General features: G+C 38.4%; 1 protein-coding gene across 1 annotated transcript in view; it reads left to right on the top strand.

Annotated features, from left to right (window-relative positions):
- The first annotated feature begins 983 nt into the window (after window positions 1-983).
- Window positions 984-15,928, top strand: part of lamb1a (laminin, beta 1a) — a 72,926-nt gene continuing 57,981 nt past the window's right edge. The window contains exons 1-8 of the mRNA XM_052033675.1: window positions 984-1,299; window positions 2,719-2,894; window positions 7,535-7,664; window positions 9,743-9,816; window positions 11,262-11,450; window positions 11,648-11,711; window positions 13,772-13,977; window positions 15,450-15,570. Coding sequence (XP_051889635.1) covers window positions 1,269-1,299; window positions 2,719-2,894; window positions 7,535-7,664; window positions 9,743-9,816; window positions 11,262-11,450; window positions 11,648-11,711; window positions 13,772-13,977; window positions 15,450-15,570 — 991 coding nt within the window. The 5' untranslated portion in view covers window positions 984-1,268. The remainder of the gene's footprint in view (window positions 1,300-2,718; window positions 2,895-7,534; window positions 7,665-9,742; window positions 9,817-11,261; window positions 11,451-11,647; window positions 11,712-13,771; window positions 13,978-15,449; window positions 15,571-15,928) is intronic.

Below are 15,928 nucleotides of genomic sequence, written 5' to 3'. Positions count from 1 at the left end.
CATTTGCTTTTGCCTACACTGTGATGACAACACATAAAAAGTATTTAGAAAAGGGAATAGTGCCAGGGAAATAGGAGGCAGGAAATGTTACTCCTAAATTCAAAAACAGAGATTGAACAAAACAGGGAGCTGTGGACCGGTTATTTTAAAATAACTAAGACAATGGAAGCCCCACCAAAAGATGTAATTGAAAGACATTTGGAAGGAATGCTATAAGGTCATACTTGACCAACTGGTGGATTCTTTGAATGAAAAGAATGACCAAAGATGATGCTACAAATGGAATAAATTTTCAAAATGATTTCAACAACTTCTTCCTTTTTATTAAACAAACAAAATTACCTGAAAATAAGAAAATATTAAGGCAGAATAGCCAAAACCTGCTCTAAGATTTCCTTTTGACAAATTACTGATATGTCTACAAGCACACAGTTGATTTTCGATTAAGATCAGAACCACACGGAGTGTGGAAACATGTGCCAGAATGGATGGTAAACTGGGTTTACACATGGAAACGTGGGGGGGGAAACAAGATAGTTATTCAGACTGGCAAAAGGTAAGAAGCGATGTTCCAGAGATCGATGCCAGACCAACACTGTTCATTACTTATATAAGCACTTTGGACTCCAGAGTTTCAAAACGAAGTGATAGAATGCAGAATTATCCATATTAAGCAGGACTAAATAACAGTTACAGCACCAACAAAGTGCGATAAATTATCATATTACTAAGAAACTTTCAAAATTCAATAATGGCAACTGAGATGAAATCTCTGAAATTAATGGGTGTCACAACTGGGGTCCCTGAGGGCTTCTGGATACCTCTCTCATCTGTAATTAATTACCTCCTGATCCTTTACTACTTCCTTTTGTGTTGCTCGCTAGTCTTTCTTCTCACCCTTTAAGCTCTTTGCGGTTTTCATTCGCTTCCCTCTTCTGCCAATTCCATCTACATAAAACAGAGCCTCTAGAGACGGGAATTTTGTTTTGAAGCAGAAACATTTGACATCAGCATCGAACATCTCCCACGGCCAGCAGACCCTCTGCATCAGAAAGTAACCCAGCGAGGCGGGAAGGAGCCGGTTGAGTGACGAGTGGGCGAACGCATGCGTGCAGGGCTTGCCTGCTCCTCGAGTGGGAGCGGCGCCGGGAGAGGGGGAACTGAGAGACTTCAACCCGTCCTGCGAAGGAACTGCAGCTCTTGTCACCGTTTATTCGCTGTGCTTTCTTCTCAAGTTCATTAGTTGCCAAGAGAATAGTTATACGGCAATGTTGCTCTTCGGGAGTTTAAGTATTTGGGGTAAGTTTTTTCGGGGGGGGGGGGGAAGATATTTCCTTTTCCCAAACAAATTAGAGAGCTTTTATTTAAGGGGCATATTCGAAATTTAAAGAATGATAATAATTGCATGCTGTAACTCTTATCTGCTCACTCCGCACCCAGTTCCGAAAAAGAGTTGAAATGAATTGGGATAAATTTGTAACTGCTTCATTTGTAGGAAACACTCTCACAGTTAAACTTAAATGAAAAGTTCCTACTGTCCTTAATACGGAATTCCCTTTCCCTTCACCTGATGCTTTGTTGGAGATCCGTTAGTAATTCCCCAAATTACCGGTAGAACCCTTGACCTCACTTCACAAACTTGTTCGTAATGAAGAAGTTCGCTCCAGTTCTTCAAGTCCTGGTCGGAATCGGAGCAGCGTGATTCGAACAGCACTAGCTGTTCAACACCGTTCTTCAAAGGGATTCTCGATCTCCCAGTAATTCTCAGCCCCTCATTACATGTACTCCTAAAAAATGTTTACGTCGCAGTTTGTGGGGTTAATTCAGTAAGGCGTCTACTAAACTAAAAGGTGTAAATTTTAAATTATTTATCAGCCACATTTTTCATTTGGGAATCCGAACTTGTTTTTAACATAAGTTGTATGTTTGGTACTTTACAGATTTACCAGCTCTGTTTAAAATATGTTGCCGTGTTACGACTAGTATTTTAATTTGTCTGAAATGCCCATCTAAGTGCATCAACTCAAGCTTGTCCTTCAGCACTGGAAGCAGATTGGTAATCTGATTCCCAGTTGAGTGAAAGGTTGCTTTACGCAGAATGGGCCTCATGCTCCACAGTCAACAGCAGCATGAATCAAAATTAACTTCCTTAACTTCCATCTAAACTAATACAATTGGGAATGTTACCAAAATTTCAGAGCTTGGAAGAATGCACGTGTACACGCACCCAGTCTATGTGAGAGTAGCGTGGAGGAAGCCATGGGTAAGTTTGGTAATCAAGTAAAATAATTGATGATCCCCATTCTGTGAATTTCAGTCAGTCTGTCTCTTAACCCATGATCTGTCCTCAGATCCTTGTATATTTTTAGTAATAGCAAAACCTTGTAATGAATCTTGAGCAAAATACTTCTGTGACATATCCTCGGTACATGGTAATGAATTAACCTGTACCATCGGTATGCAAGACAAGTTTTTCACTGTACCTCAGTACAAGTGACAATGATAAACCAATACCAATACATTTTAGGCTCGTGTTTACAAATAGAAATCTTGCATTAAATTGCATTTACACTTGGAAAGAAAAATTGCTTGGCTTTGGGGGAGGAAGGGAATGGGTCTTATTGGATACTTTGGAAGAGTTGGCACTGGCAGGATGGGCAGAATGGTCTCTGTTTCTTTGAAGCTACTGTTTACTATAATCTATGCTTTGTCTTCCAGTCACCCTTTGGCACTGTGCTCTCTCTCAAGAGCCAGAGTTCAGTTATGGCTGCGCTGAGGGAAGCTGTTATCCGGCTACAGGAGATCTGTTGATTGGGCGAGCTGATAAGCTCTCTGCCACCTCCACCTGTGGCTTGCAAAAACCTGAGCCCTTCTGTATTGTTAGCCACCTTCAGGTATGATGTACATTTTATTGAATATGATTGTGTGTGAGTGAGGAAAAGGGAACCATACTGGTACATTCAATTCAGAAAATATTTGTGCAGTAAAGCCTGTCCCATGCTTTGCTTTCGTGTTGAGATTAACTACCTGCTTCATTCACAAATTGCTTAGTCTTTAGATGCCTTCTTGTGATGTCCCACATGAGGGTGTGGCCTGAACACCTGTGCAAGATAACACAGGATAGTTCAAATATACCTTGATGGGAACTATTGAACTATTTGTGTCACACAATTACTTTAAAAAGCAGCTTTGTGATATTCCCCAAGGCACCCAATGATGTAGAAACTGTTCTAATTCTACTGTGGGTCAAATTGCCCTCCTCAAAAAGAATTGTGCATGTGCATACTTGTGCAAATGGAGTTTTAAGATGCTTTTAGGTTCCATGTACTACGCTAATACCCTGGTTTGTGAAAGTGCACACCATAAGTCTGTTTTGAAATAGACAGCACAACTTTTTAACATTGTGATCTGAAGGTTTTTTTTTGAAGTTTCAGTTCTATTTATGACTGAGGAGGTTTGTCAAGGAGAGGCCAGCAAATTACTTTCCTGACTTGCTTGGAGGGGGCAAAGATTAGTCTCTGGGCTTTGCTAATGATTTCCTTATTGAAGTTTTCATCATTGAATGAACTTGCCCCCAGATAGATCATTAATTTTTGAAAACAGCATTGCTACTCTGGAGTGAGTACAACTTTTTTTGATAGTAGTACCTGGGTGTTTTAGTCTGTTGGAGGTCAATAACTTTGATTATTTAAAATAAAGTACTTGCATCTTCTGCAACCTTATTTGTATCACCAATGAAAATATGTTAAAGTTTATTTCCTCACAGCAACACTACTTTGGCTATATTATTTGAAAGCATCAATGAGGAACTGCTGCACTTTGGTACCATTAGCATGGATGTGACATTAAACCAAGGCCCATTTATCTGTTCATGTGAATGTAAAGATCCCAAGGAATTATTCGACTATGGGGAGAACTTCTGATCCAGCTATAAACCAAGAGCTATAAAGGTCATGAGTTAAGCCAGGGTAATCTAAGGAAGATTTTAAGACTGAAAACAGAAGTCAGTCAGTGGCACAAGTGTATTTGTTTGGAAGGTGAAGACGTTGATGATCCACAAAACTTTGTACAGGAGAGGAATGGACTTAAATATGGTTGAGCAGCATAGAAACAAAGAGGGAAACAGTGAGACACTGAACCTTGATTTATTGGGGAGAAGTAGAGGCCGAGATGAGCAATATTTTGGAAGTGGAAGGAAGTACTATTGATCTTTATAACAAATATGAAGAAGTAAGCCCTGCTTAGCAGGTTTCTGAGGTTTTGAAGCCCTAGGAAATTACCACTATGTTCTTGGTCTTGACTGAATACATTCACTTTACAGTTGCAATTCATAGGGTATTTGTTTCTGTAAGTTAGCATATCAAATGCCTTTGCATTCACAGAAATGTAGCCGTGGCAAACTACATTCTCCTTATCATGTGTACTGCGTAACATAAATAGTCTGACTATCTGGAACTGATTGCGGCATTATTTCACAAAAATGTGGACATGCTCATTTTCTGTTGGTTTGAAGTGAGTGGTTCCTGCAAAGCAAGGGCAGTGAGTACCAGCAATGTAATTACAAAGGGTTTATGCATGACTTAATTCAGTGCAACCACCAATTGACTATATCGTAAACAGGAGAGCAGTGAACGAAGGTTACCCTCCTTTGACAGAAGCAGAGCAAATGAGCAGTATTCTTCCGATTAGTCCAGATGGAGATTGCATGCCTTTTTGGCTCACATTAAAATAGATAAGTGATGAGATCATATTAGAGAGTGGTTTTAACTCTGACAAGATAGTTTGCAAAGTTGCTTCTGTAACTGAACAATAATATCATCAACCAGCACTCAAAGTAAATATCTTTGTTCAAAGTTGGTGACTCAAGAAGGAAAAAAAGAACAGTAACTTGTAGCTATACTGATCAAAAGTGACACAGCAAAAGCTCAATCATCTAATGCAGCATCTTTCTGCATCTGGTTGAGAGTTATGCAGTTTTTACTTACATTTCTGCCTTATTTATGTTCGACAAAGTGAAAAAGATTAGAATATTTTCCCATTGCATTTGCATCTGGGAATCTCAGCTCAAGTGTACATCAGCTGCAGAGTTAATTTTTTTTCCCTGATCACCTGCTGCTTGATCAGTGCTAGTTAGAGTATTTTGCATAATGTTACTGTTCAGTCTGCAGTTGTACATTCTAAATGCTGAATTTGCCCATTTGAGTATTTTTTTATTTTATTTTTGTTCTCTAATATAAGGTAAACACTAAGAGCGGTATTATAAATATTTTAAAATGAATAAACAAGTTGTTTAAATAGTTACTGCTTTTGTCATAGTTGCCTAGTAAAGCCAGTCTTTCATTAGGTCTAATCAATTGGAGTCTGACAGCTGCTTTTCGAGATAATTGCCTGCAATCAGCAATCCTGTTTTGTCTTTATTTTGCAAGCAGTGTCTCAAACAGTTAATTTTGAGTGGTGCCACTGCTTATCTAGCCATTTATTCAAGAAATTGTGCAAGTAATGATACCTTGAAGGAATTGGGCCAGTGTGACCTCTTAATTGATTTGCTCATGGGGACAATCAAATGCCAAAACCTTGTCATTGGCCACAGTGGCTCATCAGTGCAAATGAAGTTGGAGATTACTGATCAACATTCTGGAATTTACACAATTTTCTTTGAAAACCATATACATCTCCAAGTACAGGCACAATTATTTCATGAATTGTACTTGCTAAGGAAAGAGCAAAGTTATTTGTAAGCATTTAAAAAAGCATGATGCTCCCTAATGTACAAAAGCTGCTTTGTATTTTAGACTTTATGCCAATAATTATCAAATTCCATGGCCAACTGCTGTTAAATTGCTTTTTAAGGATAGAAATTTTGCTCAAAGAGTAAATCCTTGGAAAGGAAGCATGTATAATGGGCAGCTGATGCTGCGCCTATGTTGAAATTAAATTTTACCCCTCGAATTGTTTTTATGATACCTGATTTATTGGGAAGCCAGTGATAAATTCCTAGTAGCTAAATTGGCTAGTCTGTTCTTGATGGCTTGAAAAGTATAGCAGTTAAAAACGATCAAAGGCATGAACCAGTTATCTAAAGCAGTAATCTATGATTTCCAAATGTCTTTAATTTTGCTGTTGGAAAAAGCAGTTGGCAAACTTTTGTGGGAATGGGTCAGATGCAAGATTAATGGTCACAAAGCATGTAATTATGGCACTGGGATCTGACGTACAAAAATGGCGCTTGACTCTTTCTACCGTAAATAATTCATCACTTTAGGAGTCAAAGTTTACTTTTGAATATTTTATGGTGTTAGATTGTAATGCATGATTCATTTGAGGCTGCATTGTTAACTCCACTCTGAACTTATTAAATCAAATTTATGTTTGTGGTGTGCATGTTTTAATATGTAGCCATCTGTTTCCACTATAGAGTTCTGTATTTTTGTAATGGTGAGAGATGTTTCCAGACATAAAGTATTGCAAACGCAAGCTTTATATTTGGCGGTACCTGTCACTTTAACTATTTGTACTTCAAGATGCTTTTGATCTGTTGTTGAGCTGCGGACCTAACTTGTCCCAGTTCTATTTCCCCCAAGAACGGTGAAAAACAGTGCAAATTAATGTACATCAGATGGATAGAACAGACATAAGCAAAAGGACATCTTACTGTTACTACCTGAGCTGCATTTGACTAAGAGCCACTCAACTTTATCTATTCCCTCCCGTTCTAGTCTGCCACGTTTGCTCCTGAACCCTTCCCTCCTCTAGGTTGAGCTATTTCAGTGATGTCCCAGCTGGCCTCCCATGTGTACCTTTTGTATGCTTGAGTTCATCCAGAACTGCTAACGGTCTGCCAACTTTACCACACCCAGTTTGCTATCATTCCTGTTCTTGCTGACCTATGCTAGTAAGCCACAATGTTAACTTTTTTCAAATCCTCCCAATACTTTCCTACTCTTGTTCTGTCAATTAGATTGTCTGTACCAATAGATTTTATGGTATTGTCACTTTATTAATATTTTGTGAAAAGCTTTGTGATATTACTGTATTAAAAATGTCACATTTCTGGAAGTTGTTGTAATGTTGTTTTACTGTAATGTATTGTTAACCCCGCCATATTGCTGCCCCTTCCAATTGTCAATCTGCTGGAAGAACTCTGCAGTTGAGCATTATCTGTGGGAGGAAAGGAATTGTCGACATTTTGGGTTGAAACCTTGCATCGCTCCTGATGCAGGGTTTCAACCTGAAACATTGACAGTTCCTTTCTTCCCACCGATGCTGCTTGATCCGCTGAGTTCCTCCAGCAGATTGTTTATTGCTCCAGATTCTGGCATCTAGAGTCTCTTGTGTCTCCAGCTTCCAATAGTGATAGCTTGATAGCTTAATAGCATTGAGGAACTCGATTGCGTCTTTTCCCAAACCATCAATAGGGATGCTGGTCTTTTGTTGTAACTTTGACAAATCTTGGCAAATCTCTGACCTCATCACATCAAGATTGCATTAAGAATTGGGAAAATAGAAAACGTACATTTTGAATTGGATTTTTCAGGAAGAAAAGAAATGCTTTTCATGTGATTCGCGGAGTCCTTTTGCTGAAAATCAAAACAGCCACAGAATTGAGAACGTGGTCACGACTTTTGCTCACAACCGACTGAATACCTGGTGGCAGTCTGAGAATGGTATGTGTTAGTTCCTGTGTGAATTGAATGTATTCGTTGTTAAGTAGGAACTGATTGTTTATGTAGTTAGAACTTTCAGCTGTTAGTGAAAATTTAATGTAGTAGCATTAACTTAAAGCTTTCAATGTAATGATTTGTTGATTTAAGTGATACTTCATGTTTCTACTGAGACATGATGACCAGATTACTCTTTATTTATAATCCTTTGCTCAATTCGTTCGCAGCTGGTTAGTATAATTGGTTTTGGTGCTTCTGAACTTTGAAAAAGGCAGGGACACAATGGTGCAAGGGAGGGAGTATACAAAATCAGCTAAGGTTTCCAGTGCTCATTTCTGCTCAGTCACCCCGTGCTGTGAATTGTGAATGAGTGAGAACATCTACTTTGCTATGAGGTCCCTCCTTAAGCCAACAGTCACAGACTATGCTCAAATGGTAAAACATCACTTGCTTGAAGTGCTGAGGGATTGTTTTGCAGCGGAACAATATCTCAATTGAGCTTGCAATTTAAAAAGTGTAAAAGGAAAAAAATGTGAGAAACATTCTTTATTAGAGAGCTCAAAGTTGATAGAGCATGTTGTAATCGCATTGTGCAGTGATCTCTTGGAGTAAAGGGAACTTAAATATTACACTAAAATCAGGCAAATGTTGATACCAATATTTTCTCAAGTGAAACTTATAGCTTAAGTGCATATGATCTTCATCTGTAAAAATGTGACTGATTTTGTGAAAATTTATTGAATAACCCTGAACATTAGTTTGACTTAAGTGTTTAAAAATGGTTTAGATAGTCTTTTATTTGGAAATGTAGGTCTGACATGTAACTAACTAGATTTCCTCTGAAATTCATTTGAAATAATTCTTTGGCCCAGGGGACTCTCTTGATTAACTGTTATATTGGGCCCTGCAGTATTTGCACATGACTAACAGTTGGTTGTAAGTAGAGGAAGCATCTTCTGCTGTTAACATCATGGTGCAATGTTGTGACCTGCACTTGTATTCTCTGTTGCATCATTACATCAAATGTTGCTGAGTTCCATATGTTAGATAACTTGAGGGGAAAATACGCAGCAATCTCAACAAAATTTGAAAGTTATCATGGATGAGGAAAGCCATTCAGCTTCTTTCTTCTAGAAATATCTTGGATGCCTTGATTTCTAATAGTATTCTGGGATATACATTTGAGTCTTTTCATTTTGAAGCGAGATTGGTATTGGTTTATTATTGTCACTTGTACCGAGGTACAGTGAAAAGCTTGTCTTACAAACCGATCGTAAAGGTCAATTCAATACACAGTGCAGTTACATTGAGTTAGTACAGAGTGAATTGATGTAGTACAGGTAAGAATAATAGTACAGAGTAAAGTGTCACAGCTACAGAGAAAGTACAGCACAATAAGGTGCAAGGTCACAACAAGGTAGATCGTGAGGTCATAGTCCATCTCATTGTATAAGGGAACTGTTCAATAGTCTCCATTACTTTCAAAAGTTCTCCACTACTTTTTGTCCAGCTGTCCAAGGTTCTGCTTCTGCAGGTTACATGGAACAATGTTTTGATATTCCAGAGCATTATTATGAAATGCCACATATTTTCTTTGTAGTTGCATTGTTACTTCAAATGCGCACTAACTAAAGTCTGATGCATTTGTCTGCTCGGTACAAAATAATGAGTTCCACACATTAGGCACATTGCAAGAATTTCTGTTGACGTAAATCCTTAAGATTGGGTACCTGTGAAAAAAAGAATTAAACCACATGTCCACAAATGGCATTCCTTCTAGATTCTTCCCTTGGTTTCATTGCTCTGCTTTCCATCTTGTGCTACAAGCTGTCCATGATGGCACTTCTATAACGTGACCATTCAAGTTTTATTTTCTCTATCCTTGTCTGTGGTGTGAGGTTATTTGTTTGAAGTGCAGATGCCAGTTGGGTTGCGTGGTCTATTTGTGATATATTTTCATGTTATGCCCATGTAATTTGTTTTCAGTTTTGTGTCTTAAGTTTCATTCATTGGAATTTACTAGTATGGTAAGTTTTTTTTTAAATCCTTTTACTCAATGAAAAAAAATAATTTTTCTGTAGGCATTGAAAATGTTTCTCTTCAATTGGATCTGGAGGCTGAATTCCATTTTACCCACCTCATCATGACTTTCAAGGTAAAGAGTTCTATGCTAGTGCTGAATATTCTGAAAATCTCTATACTTACGCAAGTGAAGCAATACTTGAAGTGACTTCTCATGAGCAAAATTTTTATTAGAATGAGTTTGGCTTGCTTTGTAAATGACCTTTTTTAAAAATAATGTGATCTTCTGAACCTGTGCTCATGTGAATTTTTCATGTGCAAACTATTGTCCCGTTTTTTGGGTTTGTGAAACTGCTTAAGTGCCTATAAAGAGCTTGTAAATTGTTTTGAGTTTTTCTGACCAGAGAACCTGCGTTCTGTCATGTTCTCTGAAGGCACTTCAGTTGCCATTCAAGGTAATGTGACAAAGATTTTTTAAAATCTTAATAAAACAAGTACGTTTAGGAATACGTTTGCAACCAATGGCTTGTATCCTAACCATCTGGAAGGGGCTCTCCCAATGAAGTCTGCTTTATAAACAGTCATGTAAAGAATTGGGATTGGTTTTAGCAGTTTGGATGTTGTTTGTGTGATAATTATGGCATGAGTGTAATACTGTGACACCATAGTATGGACACCTTGATTAGGGCTTGGGTCTGCTTCTGCTTCTGTTAGGCACAGTAGTGTAGCGGTTAGTGTAACGTTTTACAGTGCCAGCGACCTGGGTTCAATTCTGGCCACTATCTGTAAGGCGTTTGTATGTTCTCCCCGTGTCTGCATAGGTTTCCTCCGGGTACTCCGGTTTCCTCCCACATTCCAAAGACATACAGGTTAGGAAGTTGTGGGCATGCTATGTTGGCGCCGGAAGCATGGCGACACTTGCGGGCTGCCCCCAGAACACTATGCAAAAGATGCACTTCACTGTGTGTTTTGATGTACATGTGACTAATAAAGATCTTGAATCTTATTGAAATAAATCTTGGGATGTGGCCAGCAATAGCAAGGTCACCATTTATTACGCATCCTTCATTAATCTTGCACAATTGGGTGATTTGCTAAGCTATTTCTGAGGACAGGTGCCAAGTACATTGATGTGGGAGCCAGACACACAATGCCAAATTAGATAAAGACCTTTAAAGGACATTGGTTGTGGTTTTAGACAAACCTGCAGCTTCATGGCCACCTTTACTGGTATCAACTTTTTTCCAGATTTTTTCATGTTAAAATTCCCATTCTCAGGCTACCTTGTAGGAGCTTGAACTCTGCGTGAGTGCAGTAGCATTGCAAACTGGCTCTACTATACCTTCTGAAGAAACCAAGCTTTGTGATTGGCTTGCATAGCGTTTTGAACAGCTGGCAGTAGTCAGCCAATCAGGCCTGTCTGAAGAAGCTGTATTCTTGAAAATAAAATGCATGCTAGCAAAATGGTTACTTTTTTTTGGCCTTTTACTTGAGTGGACTCTGGCTTTATGCATGAGACTAACAGAATGTGATGAAGACTTGTTCACTACTAAGTCAAAGACTTTGTTTTGTGCTCAGACATTTCGTCCAGCTGCTATGATGATTGAGCGATCTTCAGATTTTGGAAAGACCTGGCAGGTGTATAGGTACTACGCTTATGACTGTGAGACATCCTTTCCAGGCATTTCAGCAGGATCATTGAAGAAAGTGGATGACATTATCTGCGATTCTCGGTACTCTGATATTGAACCTTCCACAGAAGGAGAGGTTTGTCACAAATGCATAGTTATTTCAGTTTGGCTTTAAAAACTTAGTGCAAATCTGACATATTATATTGCACTCAAAATATTTAAATCCAAGACGCTTTTCATGGATGTGACTTATGAATTGAACTGTGTGATGTGCATATACTGTCATTTATATTATTGTGTTTAATAAAAACAAAAAAATTTATTTGCCTTCAGGTTATCTATCGTGTGTTGGACCCAGCCTTTAAAATCGAAGATCCTTATAGCCGAAGAATACAAAGTAATTGTTATATCTGGGCTTATGATTTCCTTCTATTACCACAACTAGTGTGGACCACTAAATATTTTCTGTCATTGTTTCTTCTGATACTTTCTGCATTGACACTAGCAACTGCTCAGATGGATTTTTATTGGATCTGCTTTCCCTTGTGTCTTGCATGCTTCCTGTTTACTGAAACCTGTTTGCTGTTAATAAGTGTAGAATGTTCCTTTTTCAGGATGTATTTTTTGGCAGAGGATTGGAAAATATAGTCATTTTTAAAACATCTTAACTTCCAGCCTTTGTTCGATGTTGTCTGTTACTATTAGGTTCCTGATGAAATATCAGCCATATTCTTTTTGGCCGAAGGGGTAAAAAAAGAATTTTATTTTGCCAACAAACCATCTTTCTCTTAATTTGTTCTCACAAGATTTGAAATATCAATGTTGCACTTTAAAAATAGGCAACAACTCCATCTGGATTTGCATTTAAATTTACTCTGGAAAGTTCCCAGTTGATAGAGAACTGAGGGTCATTCAGAGACTGGCAAGTACATAGAACATAGAACACAGTACAGGCCCTTCAGCCCACAATGTTGTGCTGACATTTTATCCTGCTCTAAGATCTATCTAACCCTTCCCTCCCACATAGCCCCCTATTTTTCGATCATTCATGTGTCTATCTAAGTCTCTTAAGTGTCCCTAATGTATTTGCCCCCACAACCTCTGCCGGCATTGCGTTCCATGCACCCACTCTGTGGGGGGGAAAAAACTTAGCCCTGACATCTCCCTTATACCTTCCTCCAATCACCTTAAAATTATGTCCCCTCGTGTTAGCCATTGTCATCCTGGGAAAAAGTCTCTGACTGTCCACTCGATCTATGCCTCTTATCGTCTTGTACACCTCTATCAAGTCACCTCTCATCCTCCTCTCCAAAGAGAAAAGCCCTAGCTTGCTCAACCTATCCTCATAAGACATGCTTTCCAATCCAGGCAACATCCTGGTAAATCTCCTTTGCACCCTCTAAAGCTTCCACATCCTTTCTGTAATGAGGTAACCAGAACTGAACACAACACACCAAGTGTGGTCTGACCAGAGTTCTGTAGAGCTGCAACATCACCTCGTGGCTCTTGAACTCAATACCCCGAATAATGAAGGCCAACACTCCATATGCCTTCTTAACAGCCCTATCAACCTGCGTGACAACCTTGAGGGATCTATAGACGTGGACCCCAAGATCCCTCTGTTCCTCCACACTGCTGAGAGTCCTGCCATTAACCTTGTATTCTGCCTTTGAATTCAATCTCCCAAAGTGTATCACTTCACACTTATCTGGGTTGACCTGCATCTGCCACTTCTCAGCCCAGGTCTACATTCTATCAATATCCTGTTGTAATCAACAGCAACCTTCTACACTATCCACAACACCATCAACCTTTGACTCATCAGCAAACTTACTAACCCACCATTCCACATCCTCATCCAAGTCATTTATAAAAATCACAAAGAGCAGGGGTCCCAGAACAGATCCCTGCAGAACACCACTGTCACCGACCTCTGAGTCCACACCTGCCTTGGAGAAGTTGCAATTTTATTTTGTGCACCAGTTTCCCTCTATCTGCATGCTAAACCTCTTCAATTTATTTTTTGGCTTGTGTCATTGTTCCTCTTTTTGGGTGTACAAACTTGTACACACAAAGTAGATATGGAAGTTTTCATTATTTGTTTAAATAGGTGCATCAATCTGATTTTTGTCAATTTGGCATTCTTGATGTACTGTAAAAAGTATCATGTGATTTTAACTCAATGCTATTAGTGAGATTTTGCAGCTTTAATAGGAGTATCTTTTGCAATTAATTTTCTAATGCAGTTGTTTAATTGGTTAGGCAGCTATTTTTATTAACATTTCAACATCTTGGAATGTTGTAGCTGAAAAAATTGAAGCTAAGTGTTTTTGCTTGTTCTTAGTCCAGTGGAATCAACAATTAATATTAATGGGAAGTTTGCATTTGAAGAAAATCATGCAATTGTTTGGAGATACTGTAACACATTCTGATTTAATTGCATATTTTGTTTCAAAGACATGCTGAAGATCACAAACTTGAGGATAAGGTTTACTAAGCTCCATACCCTGGGTGATAATTTACTAGACTCGCGAGTGGAAATCAAAGAAAAATATTACTATGCTATCTATGACATGGTGGTTCGAGGCAACTGTTTCTGTTACGGACATGCCAGCGAATGTGCTCCTGTTCACGATTCTGATGATCAGGATGTGGAAGGGAAGGCAAGTGCAAAAGTGCTTTTAAACATTTATTTTCAACTTTTGTCTTGAACTAATGTTCAATATTTTTCATTGTCATTGTTCCCTGTTAAACATTACAGCAAAAAAATCCTCTACAGTACTAGACTTAATCTGGTTACAAAATGTGTGGTCAGAAACTTTTTTCTCTCTGGTCATAAACTCCCTCAATGGAGTTTGCTTTGGAGCTTAATTGAACCCAGACAAAACTTCGCTGACCTGGCTCTGCCATTTCCTGTTTTAGGTCTTGAGACAAAACTTCGAGTTTGAGTTCACTAATTCTCAGCAACTGTAGTAGATTTTCAGTTTCCTGCTGTAGGGGTCAGATTGCAGACTGAAAATATTTGATTCTCAAGCAGTTATTTTCTTAATGCCATTTTTAATTCTACTTTTTCTCTTTTCCTGAGTTACACCCCAGTTGCAAGATAAGAATGCCGATTGAGTTGCTTCAGGCCCTTTGTTAATATTCTGAACCAACTGATAAGATGTAACCAAGAATGGCTGAGGAAAGAACTCCTTGTTTCCCTCTTGGTGCCTCTGATTCCAGTTTCCCAGCTGTTTTGTGCCTCTGAGGTCAATAATTCACTTGTTTGACTGAAAGTGGGATTCTTATACTCGGTGTTCTGATGTCATGCTTTCATACTTGTGACTCTCATTAAATTATTTGAAAATCTGTTGAAGATGGAGTTGTATCTGATCAGTACAACTTCTTGTTTGATAATACCAAGATTCCATAACATGTAATGCTTCAGTTTTAAGAGCAAACTCTTGATGGAATTGGAGAAATGCTTATCAAAACTTGATATTGAACCATCAATTTAAGAAATTGAATTCTCCCTCCCTGCCTACCCTCCCAATTTTTGTTCAATAGGTGCATTTTTGTTAGAAGTAGAAAATAAGCTTTATTCAAATTAAACAAAAAATTCTTCAATGTCAGGAGCATATGTGGAAAGAGAAACAGAATTAAGGTTGCAGGTTGGAGACCCTTTGTCAGAACTAATATTATACACTCTAGAAATTGGCTCAGGGAGAAAAATGTTGAAATTACAACCTCACTTGTAAAATTTCTGTAGCTGATTAACTATACATATGTCCTAATATATTTTCCCACTTGCCTTTGAGTTATTTGAGAAAATAACTTTGTACCAGGGAGAATTGAGTCTAATGGTATATGTGTGAGCAGGGATTAGTAGATTTTAATTTTAAGGTAAATGAAGCAATTAGTTTACGATTTACAATTCTACATTTTGAGAGCTACTAGAAATTCTTTCATCATTCAAGTTATTGTGTGCCTATTTCAAATACATATTTCTTTGAATCTAATAATACTAAATGATCACAAATGAACCTGTTGAAGTCAAAGCCAATAGTAAACAGACCTGTTTCCTGTGGTGCAGAAACATCACTGAAACAGTTCTTCAAGCAAGGAAATGATTTTTGAAGCATTTGTTTTCCAGGTACATGGTCGATGTGTGTGCCGGCACAGCACTAAAGGTTTAAACTGTGAGCTGTGTCAAGATTTCCACCAGGACGTACCTTGGAAACCCGCAGAAGGACGCAACAGCAATGCTTGCCAAAGTGAGTTTCAGATCAAATTCTCACTCTTGATAATGAATATCTTCATCATTGATATCGCTGGAATGCAAATACAATATCTTTAAAACAAAATAATCAGGATTCCCAATAGCTGGCAAGTTTATCCTTGGAGCACAGACACAAACAGCCTTGCGTTCAATCTGTACTCAATTTATTGTTCTGAGCTGAGCTAATAGTAAGGATGATTGTGAATTGCCACACCCATATGGAGGGAAAAAGCAAACATGTTTCCTGTTGTGGTTCAGGGTTTCTTTGAGTCTAAATATTCACAGAAAATTGTAGGTTCCATAGACAGCCACAACTCCTGGTGATCCAAACCACATCAATGCCATGAATGAGA

The sequence above is a fragment of the Pristis pectinata genome, chromosome 19, assembly GCF_009764475.1.
Source record: "Pristis pectinata isolate sPriPec2 chromosome 19, sPriPec2.1.pri, whole genome shotgun sequence".
Lineage (NCBI taxonomy): Eukaryota > Metazoa > Chordata > Chondrichthyes > Rhinopristiformes > Pristidae > Pristis > Pristis pectinata.
This window is presented reverse-complemented; position numbering and strand designations above follow the sequence as displayed.